General features: G+C 44.7%; 1 protein-coding gene across 2 annotated transcripts in view; it reads left to right on the forward strand.

Annotated features, from left to right (window-relative positions):
• The first annotated feature begins 13 nt into the window (after positions 1–13).
• SLC6A2 (solute carrier family 6 member 2) overlaps positions 14–10,705 on the forward strand; it is a 158,696-nt gene continuing 148,004 nt past the window's right edge. For both annotated transcript variants that reach the window (XM_019505735.1, XM_019505736.1), the window contains exon 1: positions 14–384. In XM_019505735.1, the coding sequence (XP_019361280.1) occupies positions 69–384 (316 nt within the window). In that variant the 5' untranslated portion in view covers positions 14–68. The remainder of the gene's footprint in view (positions 385–10,705) is intronic.

Raw genomic sequence — 10,705 nt, forward strand, 5'->3', positions numbered from 1 at the left:
CGGAGCGGGCCCTTCCGTCATCTCCCCCGCCCCGCGCCCCGCGCTCCCGCCTCAGCTTCTCTTTCTGGATGTTCAAGGCAAGGATGAGCAAACAGCTCCAGCCCGAGCGCAGGGTGTCGGCGGTGGCTCCGCTGCAGGACGGCTCCGGGCAGGCGGCGCAGAAAAAGGATGTGGAGCTGATCCTGGTGAAGGAGCAGAACGGGGTGCAGTTCACCAGCAGCAGCCTCCTGCCGCCCGCCGCCAGCCCCCCCTACGGCGCCAGCGTCGGGCAGGACAGAGAGACCTGGGGCAAGAAGATCGATTTCCTCCTCTCCGTCATCGGGTTCGCGGTGGACCTGGCCAACGTCTGGAGGTTCCCCTACCTCTGCTACAAAAATGGAGGGGGTAAGAGCCTCGTTTCCCGGGTCTGTCCCCAGCCCCGATGCCAGCGCCCCGCGGGGGCTGCAGGCACTTCCCAGAGTTTCGCTCCGCGAGGCCGGGGCAGCCCCCTACCCCGCCCCGGGCTGGCGGCGCGCGGGGCAGCCTGGCTGCAATCGGGGGCTGCCCTCAATGAGCTCTGACCCATTGCGCCGGTGACCAGGAGCTGTCCCCTCCCGCACAGCGCCAGCCACAGCTCCCTGGCTTTCCTGCACCGCAGCGAGCGAGCGAGCGAGGTCCGAGTCCCGGCGAGTTCAACTTAGTTGGGAAGAGGCGCAGGCGGCTCCGCGCGGCCGCTCTCGGCTGGCGCCTGAGCCCGCCGCGGGGCCGGGGGAGAGGCAGAGCGCCGGAGGAGCGCTGGGAAGAGCAAGCCAGCACCTGGGAAAGTTGTAGCTTGGGCAGTAAACAGCCTTGATGTGAGCTCTGATTTCCACTCTTCAGTTGGAAGGTGCTTCGTTTTTTCCCAGTGAGCAGAAAAGACGTGTGTGTGTGTGTCCTACAGAGTTGACAATGAAAAAAAATCCCCCAGATAATTCCGTTCTATCCAAATTGCCCAACGCATCCCAAGCCAGACCCTAATCCAGCCAGGCCCCTTTCATCCCTGTGCTGTTGGTGATGAAGCCCTGCTGTGGTGGAGTAACACCATCTGGGAGCCAGGCAGGTGCCTGGGGTGCCGACAAATAACACATGGCAAGAACAGACCAGGTCTAGCAGATGGAAGGCTGTGTGTGTGAGCGCTGAATGATAGGGGTGGAAGGATGGCTAGATGGAAAGCATGTACTGTAAGGCAGCTATTTATGTCTTGATGTGGTTGCCTGGTGATAAAGGCTAACAGTTGACAGTTGTAGCATAAAGTCTTCCTTTCCTATGAAAAAAATCTGCACTGGGTGGGAAAATCCCTAACAATGTAAACAGCTGAAACTGTGGAACTATGCTTTCAAAATTGTGAGCTGGTTTCCCCTTACTTCTTGTGATGATGTTAGAAGGGCTGGTACCGAAGTACCAAACCTATTGTAATACCACTTTTGAGAAGGATCAGGAAAACTGTCCTCCTGCTAATCATACAGGAATTGGTCATATGTTCAGCATCAATACCCTGATTTGGTCCAAATAACTCAGGTATTCCAAAGCATGACAACAATGCACTGCCCTCTTCTAAAGAAACAGGCAGGTGATCCATGTGGCAGAAATAGCAAGAGCACCTGTTCTGAGATTTCTTATTTACTTTGCATCCAGTAAAGAGGTTTCACTGGACTTCCTGAGAGAAAGAGACATATTCCACTATTCCGTTGCAGAGTACAAGCAAAAGGTAAAGTCCACTGTGTTCTAACTCACTTCATTTTTAGTCAATGATTACAGATCACTTTGATCAGATTCATCACCTGTGTCTCAGTGCTTTGCTACTAGTTTAGACAAAGTAAGTAACATATTCTACAGCTTCTTGTGTGTTCTGTTACCTCCACATTAGTTATTTACTTTCACTTCAGACAGGGGAACTTGGCCGTGGCTATCATGATTATTTTCTGGAAAAATGTGTGAGAGAGCAGCTGGTGTGTGCCTGGCTTTTTAGAGCATTCTGGTTATTTGATCAAAAATAAACCTCAGAATACCCTCTGTTTTAGAAATTTTAAAAATTACGTAACTCCAACACTGCCAGTGCATCCCCCCATCAAACATTTTGGTATGGATAAAAGAGCTAGTTCACACTAACATCAAGCAACTTGCAATCATCCACTCAAATATTTTCAGGCCCCCCTCAACATTGTAAAACTAGAATCATAGCCAGAACTGAGAGGCCTGAATGATGGGTGATGAAGGCTGGGCTATCAGTCTTCCAGAGGCTGGAGACATTGATTATTATTCATTTTAAGACTGTAGTAGTTGAAACTGTTGGACTTCCCAAGATCCTCCAGTACCCCATCCCCTAAAATCTTTCCTTTTGCCTGAAAACATACATAACATGACAAAACCACCTTGTGACACTTCAAGAAAAAGGGAAGAAAAGATGGGTTGACACAGAAGAGTCTGATCTGCATATGAGCTAAATATCACTTAGACAGAACAAGTTACTTGGTATAAACCTGGCTTGACAAGTGGGAAATAAGAGTGCAGAGTATGCTTGCCTGTTGATATCTAGCTGGGCGTATTCTACTAGTTTTCTCCATGGCATCTGAACGCTTTCCCATTCACCTCTGCCTTGCGTGACACAGGCATTGCTGTTTGTTTAGATTAGTGGCTCCCAACCTTTTTTAGAGTCAAGGCACTCCTCCATGACTCTTGTGAATTTAGCAGCACCCCATTTCAAAAACTAACATTTTATAGGTACTCAAACAGGGGAGCAGCCAGGCAAGGAGAGCCTGAGCCTGCCCTTATCTCTTATCTGCTTGTCTCCTCACACTTGGAGCCCGAGCCTACCCTTATCTCTTCACACTTCCTGCAACACCTTTCCTGCTCTGGCATAGTAGTTGAAAATCATTGGCCTAGATGAAGCTTCTGTAAGCAAGGAGTTGAGCTAGGGACTAAAAGAGAGGCAAACTTGCTTTACTGAATTTTAAGTCAAATCAATTAGCTGCACTTGGACATAGTAGGGTCCTTGTTTGCCAGATATTTTCCCTGCAGTAGCAGCAGAAGGGAAGAGAAAACATGCAACTCAATACAGAGAAGAGCGGAGGCTGCTAGGTTGCACTCTCATTACTCCATCCCCAGGACACAAGTGTTCTCAAACTTCTTGTCTCAGCTGGTTGCTGTTGCAGAAAGGAACTTTACTAGTACACAAGTAAGCCTTGCTGGCTCAACGTTAATAAAGATTTTGAGGGAGATCATATAATTGCCAGTTTATTTAGCTATATAGATGTCCCAAAAACAGGGGATATCAACAGACAAATAGAATACATGCAACTGAGCTATTAAAGCCTGTTTAGCTAGCGAGGTAGGGAGCAGTCTCAACCTGGATTTCAGGTGTTGAATCAAATTTTCCAAGGCATTTTTAAAAGGAATTTTAAAATAAATTCATTATGGGATTACTTCCTCCCTTTTGAGGTGTATGAGGATAATCTAAAAGGACCTGAGTCTTCAGAGGAAAGAGTAAAAGCGTTTTTATAGAGGCTGTTAAGAGATGCATAAGGTAAACAAACTGAAGAAGCAAGTCCCCCCTCAGAAAGTCTTCCTGCTTTCTAATTGTCTTAGGCATTACTTGTGACTATAGAAGTTGAAGTATTTGGGGAGGAATGTGATTTTCCATGTTGTATTTTCAACAGATTGGTATGAGGCAGTGAACTACAATAAGTTTCTCATAATGCCCAAACAGAACTCCTAATCAACAAGTTATTTTAACCCTTCTTTGGCTTTTGCTATATTAGTGAAAAGAAGGGTATAGTCCCATTTGAAAAGTCTATTATCAGTAAGGTTACATATGGGAGTCTACTTCAAACAGGAGCATACACGCACATGAAAGATTCACTCTTAAAAAGTGTCAGAATGAATGTCACTCTGTTCTCTGGGAAGAGCAATTATACGTGTGGCTTGGGGAGTTTTATGCTATTAAGATTTGTTTAAGGCATTGCCAGTGAAACCTCGCTGTCTTTAGAGCGTTTTTATACTTGTAAAAATTAGAGGTGCACTGATATATTGGTGCCATATCGGATCAGCACAGATAAAAGGAAAATTAACATTATCGGCTATCGGCTTTTTTTGGCTGGTGTAGCCAGTAATATAATGATAAATATAATATGCCTTCTGGCCAGGGCCCCCAGATACTGCATGCATACACGCAGTCACAGCATGCACATAGCCAGGAATGCAGCTGGGCAGTTCGGAGAGCAGCGCCCTGCAGGTAAGTCTGTGGAAGGGAAGGTGGGTGTGTTGGGGGGTAGATTGAGGTCTCCAAGGTGAGGGAGGAAGTGGGACAGGGGCTGGGGGCACTGCCCAGCTGAGGAGGTGAATGGGACCCTGGGGCTGGGGCAGGAAGTGGGATGGAGCCATGGGCAGCTCATTCAGAGTATGGATGGTGTGGGAAGGGGGGCAGCTCCCTGCTGCTATGTGGATCCCTGGGGGACGCATGGGAAGGCATGTAGTCTGCCCCCCAATATGTACATGGGGCAGAGGCAGGATGCCTGCAGTGGGCTCAGGGCTCTTCACTCTTGCTGCCTTTGCCCCAGGAGCCACGGACTGACTGTGCACCATCTGCCTGCCCAGTGGCAGTGGGGGTGGTGAGTTGTGCCTCCAGCCCTTGCCTCACTTGGCTTTGCTCCTAAAAGCATCCCTGTGCTTAAAAATGGTGGTGGCAGTGCTTGAACTAAAGCTCATTTGATGAGCTCTAGTTCAAGTGCCCGTGCTGCCATTTTTAAGCGCTGGGACACTGATCCCCTGGACAAGTCACCTACGGCTCTGTCCTGCTGCCCGCCCCATCCCCAGGGTCCCATTCACTGCCCTGGCTGGGCAGCGCCCCCGGCCCCTGTCCCTGCCTCAGCCTCACACCCTCCCTCACTGTGGGAGCCTCGATCTCGCTCCCCCCACACTTCTTCCCTCTCCCATAACCCTTCCCCTCCACAGACTTACTTGCAGGGTGCTGCTCTCCATGCTGCCTTACTGTGCTCTTGTAAATCAGTTATCAGACTGGTATTGGCCAATATGCCTGGTGAATAATTGGCTATCAGTATCAGCCAAGAAAATCTCTATCAGTGCCCCCTAGTAAAAATTAAATTGTTCTTGATGACAAAGCATGAGCATGTGTAGGAAACAGAAAGGAAGTCTGAATATGCACTGTATGCACATCATTCAAAGTTTAATTTTACAGGGATGTGTATATACGTACACACCCAACTCTCATTAGCCAAATCCTTGAGCTCCTTTGTTAGGTGACCTCCAGGGGTTTTCCTGAGTAGGAACTATGAGATATGATCATTTGGGGCTAGATTCTGAAGTGCAACAAAACCAGAAATATTTCATAAGCTTTTTTTAGTTCATTTTAGTCAACAGAAGCAATGTCATATTGTCTGGTTGTAGTTTTATGCATTTATAGCATGTATGTGTATGAGCAAATTCACTGCTATCTAAAAAAATTGCTTCTAACTTTACCATATCACAATAAACAAAAAACAGATAGAAGAAGCACCACTAAAATGTTAAAAGAAGTAGCTAGAAACATCTGTGTTTTGGGTGTATCCTGCTGAGTGACCCAGTGGGATTTCTGCACAGAGTAGATGGTAGAATGTAACCTTGTGTGAACAACTGCAACTCGCAAAAACAATTCTCAATAAAATAAATTAAAACAAAACAAAAATCTTTAGCACAATTAAAGTTTGAGTGTTCATTTTTACTTCACTTACCTGCTATGATAAATCTTGCCTCTCTCAAAAGATTCAGTAACTAGAAGAACTGCAATTTCATGTAGGTCAAAGGAAACTTTCGGAATAGTGCATATATGCCAGGTCTTATTCTGTTTTCATTGACTACAGTGTCTGTATAGTCTAAACTACATTACTCAGTACCAGTGTATACACATGAGTAGAAGTAAATACAGATGATAAAATACTGCCATTCCTGGGATACAGACAGGATGATATTCCAGAGCTGGGAGGTACCTAAATGTTTTCATAATAACTTGGTCCAATCAATAGTTAATGTGAATTATTTGTAATTAACTGGCCTTCACAAAACAAAACAAAAAAATACAGCGCTAGGTCAAGCGCTTTCTATAGTAGTCTATTTCTGTGTGTTCAGGAAAGCCGGGTCTTAAAGAGAACAGAGTATGCCACTGGTCAGACATCAAGTATGCCAGTTTCTACTGGTTTCCCCTCTTCACAAATCCTTGACTCTTACTAGAACTCATTTTTTCTGGCAGACTTCTGTCAAGAGAGAGGATTTTTTTTTGTTTTTGTTTTTAACTTAATTCCTGGCTCTTACACTGTATCTAGGAGAGTGATCCTCCATTCCTTAATTATGGAATATCATCACACTCAAAGTCAAGGCTTTGTAATATGTTTGACCTCTTACACATTTCTAGAGTACATGAATTCAGTGGGATGTTGTCTGAGTTACAAAATAAGACCCTGAAGAGTTTTGGAGTATATCTAAAGCTTCAGAATTACCTTATTTATTTATTTAACTTATTCACTTATAAAATAATTTACACTGATAGTTTAGAATATATACATGAAAGTACCTAAACAGTTGCCAAATGGAAGTTCAGCAACTGTATGCTGAGTAATACCAAGGCTGATTAACTAACACGGTCCTTTCAGGGATAGGGCAATACTCTGAATTAGTCAACAGAGGCTATTTCTATATAGGCTATCTACCGATACTGACATTTATTTTTATTTAATTTCCCTCAATTTTAAAGACAAAATTTTGAATGAACATTTCCAGGATAAAATAATTATCACTATACAGTACATTTTTCTTTCCAATCTAACCTGCTTGTAAAGTTGGCCGTGCTCAGACTCTCCTTAAGGAAGTATGTCAGATTAGTTATCATATCCTTTTTATACCATAAGAGCCAGTTGAGCTATCCATAAAAATCACAAAAAAGATAAAGATAAATTTGTTAATAGTTCTTTGAACACTATAAAACTCCTTCAAGATGCCTTTTTTCATGTTCTTAGACTGAATTATTTCTAGAAGTGTACCTGTATTTGATTAAAAAAAACTTTAACAATATTGAATACATTTTGGAACAGAAATTCATTTCTTCCACTCTTGCTTCATTCTTCATGAAGCCCTGGAGTGTTGTTGTTTTGCTTTTTAAAAAAAATCAGCTTCAAACTCATATTTGTCCATGTCACTAAAGTTCCACTCTGGAGTTTGCCTCCTCAAACAATATGAATTTGAATGCAAACATAGTCGTGTTGATTTCCCAATGTGAGGTATCCACATTTTATTAGCACGTATCATTCCACTGAACTCCCACAGGTCCTAAATGTTAAACCTGTCTTTTGCCTCACTGTGTTCATAAGCTTCTGGTCCCAGTGTTAAGTGGCAGCTTTGGAACAGCTCAGAGAACACCGGGTTGCAGTGATCCCACAGTGCAGTTCCTTCTCTTATCAGAGCCAGATGTCTGTGGCAAGCTTAGCTGTTGTCCTCCTTCCTCATATGCCCACTTCTTTACTCCCGCCCCTCCTCCTGCTGTCTGGTCATCATTTGTCTGGTATACACAGTGCAGCCAGCTCTTCTCCTTAGAGAGCTAGCATACAATAGCAGCCAGCTGCTTCTTGCAATCTCCCTAACGTTTTTCCCCCAGTTGCTCATCAGTCTTGCTGCTTGTTTTGCTACCACTACTGACATGGTTATCCACAATTTCAGTTACAGGTTTCTGTGGCCCTGCATTCTTGTCTGATGCCAACTATATCTGCAGTATGCTTCTTGCATCAAATACTTACCCAGTCTCTCTGACCTTCCTGTGGTACAGGATATTATGAAATACCCTAGTAGTATCAGATGCACATAACACAAGCAGCCAGCTGATGTTCTCTGAATAGGAAAGCTACATCTCCTGGAGCAGCTTCCAACAGACATTCCCTTGTTGATGTGCAAGTCCAGCAGAGGTTAATGGTACTTAAATGACCTTGTGCTAAATCCTGTACAAGATTGTCCTAAGAGCAATGCGAATGAGTAAGACAAGCACAGAATCAGTCCTTTTGGACTAAGAGAGGCTCCAAACCACCTCCTCTCCATATTTTGTTTTCTAGGAATTAGAGGGGGGTCATACACTTTATATCCTGATGCAGTAGGCGAGCATTATTCCTAGCAGTAAAAATGCTGAATGGAGTTGAAGGACCATATCAAGCATGATAGGGATTAGAATGCAAATACCTGTTCAGTAGCATTTATTGCAAAATGGTACCAATTTCCAGTGAAAAGTCAGTTCTTTTGGGAATTTAAAAAGGTTTGCTTTTTCTTTTCCTTTTTTAAACCACTTTCCGCTCCTATTGATTCTGCCTGGCAACTGAAGTACAGAAATGCCTTGAGAATAAGGAGTAAAGGTTTCCTAGTGTACCTGAAGAGGGAAGTTCCAGAAGTCACCTTAGAAAGCCTTTTCTTAGAAATATTCCAGCCTAATGAAGCATCTCCAGAAGTTCAATGTAGTTTGGCTAAGTTTCCCAATTTTTGGATATTTAACCAAGTGAAGTACCAGACCTTTAAGATTCACCTATTACTAGTCTCACTGATCACTCTTAAACTCTTTTAAAATCAGTGGGAACTATATAGGCTAGAGAAGACCCTGTAAACAAACCCATTAGGTTGCACCATCTGAAACCCCTTTAAGAGGTGGGTGACTCAAAGAATTCACATTAATCTGCTCATGCTGAGAGGCTTGGTCTATTCTGTTTTTGACCAGTATAGTTATTTCAGTAAAAGAGAAATCCTACCCTTACCTGAAATAGTTCATAGTTTCATAGATGGTAGGGTTGGAAGGGACCTCAACAGATCATTGAGTCCGACCCCCTGCCTAGGCAGGAAAGTGTGCTGGGGTCAGATGACCCCAGCCAGATGTCTATCTAGCCTTAAAGACCCCCAAGGTAAGGGAGAGAACCACCTCCCTTGGAAGACCATTCCAAATATTTGTCACCCTTACTGTGAAGAATTTTTTCCTGATATCTAGCCTAAACCTGCTCTCTGTCAGTTTGTGATCATAGTTCCTTGTTACCCCATAAGGCACCCTGGTAAACAGATCATCTCCGACCCATTGCTGCATCCCCCTAATGAATTTGTAGGCAGCCACAAGATCACCTCTCAGCCTTCCCTTGTGAAGGCTGAAGAGGTCCAGGTCCCTCGGTGTCTCCCCATTGGGCTTGTCCTGTTAGCCCCTAAGCATACGAGTGGCCCTCCTGTGGACCCTCTGGAGTCTGTCAACATCCTCCTTGAAAAACGGCACCTAAAACTGGATGCAGTACTCCAACTGGGGTCTGACCAATGCTGCATAGAGGGGAAGTATCACCTCCTTGGATCTATTTGTCATGCATCTGCTGATGAATGATAAAGTGCGGTTAGCTTTGCTGATAAACTCATGTTCATTTTGGAGTCCGCTATGACTGCAAGATCCCTTTCCTCTTCTGTGCTACTAAGAGGGTCACTTCCCAGCCAGTAGGTGTGCCAGATATTTTTGCACCCTAGGTGCAGCACTCTACACTTGTCCTTGTACTGCATCCTATTGTGTACTGCCCACTTTTCTAACCTGTACAGGTCTGCCTGCAATCGTTCCCTACCCTCTGGAGTGTGCACTTCACCCCACAATTTAGTATCGTCTGCAAACTTGGACAGAGTACACTTCACACCCACATCCAAGTCACTGATGAAGATATTGAAGAGTAAAGGACTGAACCTGCAGGACCCCACTACCCACATCCTTCCAGGTCAATACTGACCCAACTACTACCACTCTCTGGGTGCAACTGCTAAGCCAATTTGCCACGCATTGGACGTGTAAACATTTATGTCACAGTCTCTTTATTTATGAGAATAGGATGAGATACCATATCAAAGGACTTCCTAAAGTCCAAGAAAACAACATCCACCTCTACTCCTGAATCTAAACATTTTGTGACCCTGTCATAAAACGAGACCAAACTGATCAGGCATGATCTACCTGCTACAAATCTATGCTGGTTGTCCTGCTGCATTATTTTTCCCGCTGAACTCCCACAAATATGATCCTTTGTAATCTTTTCAAAGACCTTTCCAAGGATGGAGGTGAGACTGACTGGCCTATAATTACTTGGATCCTCCTTCCTCCCCTTCTTGAACATAGGGACCACATTGGCCCCTTTCCAGTACTCTGGGACCTGACCCAAATGCCACGAGCACTCAAACAGCCATGCCAGTGGTTCTGCTATGACACCAGCCAGTTCCTTCAGTGTCCTTGGATGCAGCTCATCTGGGCCTGCTGACTTGAACACATCCAGTCTATCCAAGTGATTCTGCACCAAGTCAGCTGGTGACAGTTGGTGGGCTGGTGTCCCTCTGCTACCCATCTAAGAACCCATTAGGAGACTTCTCTTGACCCCTGTTCAAGAACACCAAGGCAAGAAAACTCATTGAATAGCTCAGCCCTGTCTGTCACTAATTGCTCCTTCTTGTTCAGTAGGGGTCCTATGCTGCCCTGTGCCTTCGTTTTACTCCCTACATACCTAAAAAAAGACTTTTTGTTGTCTTTAATTTGTGTTGCCAGCCTCAGCTCTTTAGTTGCTTTGGCCTTTCTTACTGCCTCCCTGCAAGTGCGGGCCAAGTAAGTATACTCCTCCTTGATAGCTTCCCCCTGCTTCCACTGCCTATATGCCTTCTTTTTTGC

The sequence above is a fragment of the Gavialis gangeticus genome, unplaced genomic scaffold (genome assembly GCF_001723915.1).
Source record: "Gavialis gangeticus isolate Ggan-Ray unplaced genomic scaffold, GavGan_comp1, whole genome shotgun sequence".
Taxonomy (NCBI): Eukaryota; Metazoa; Chordata; order Crocodylia; family Gavialidae; genus Gavialis; species Gavialis gangeticus.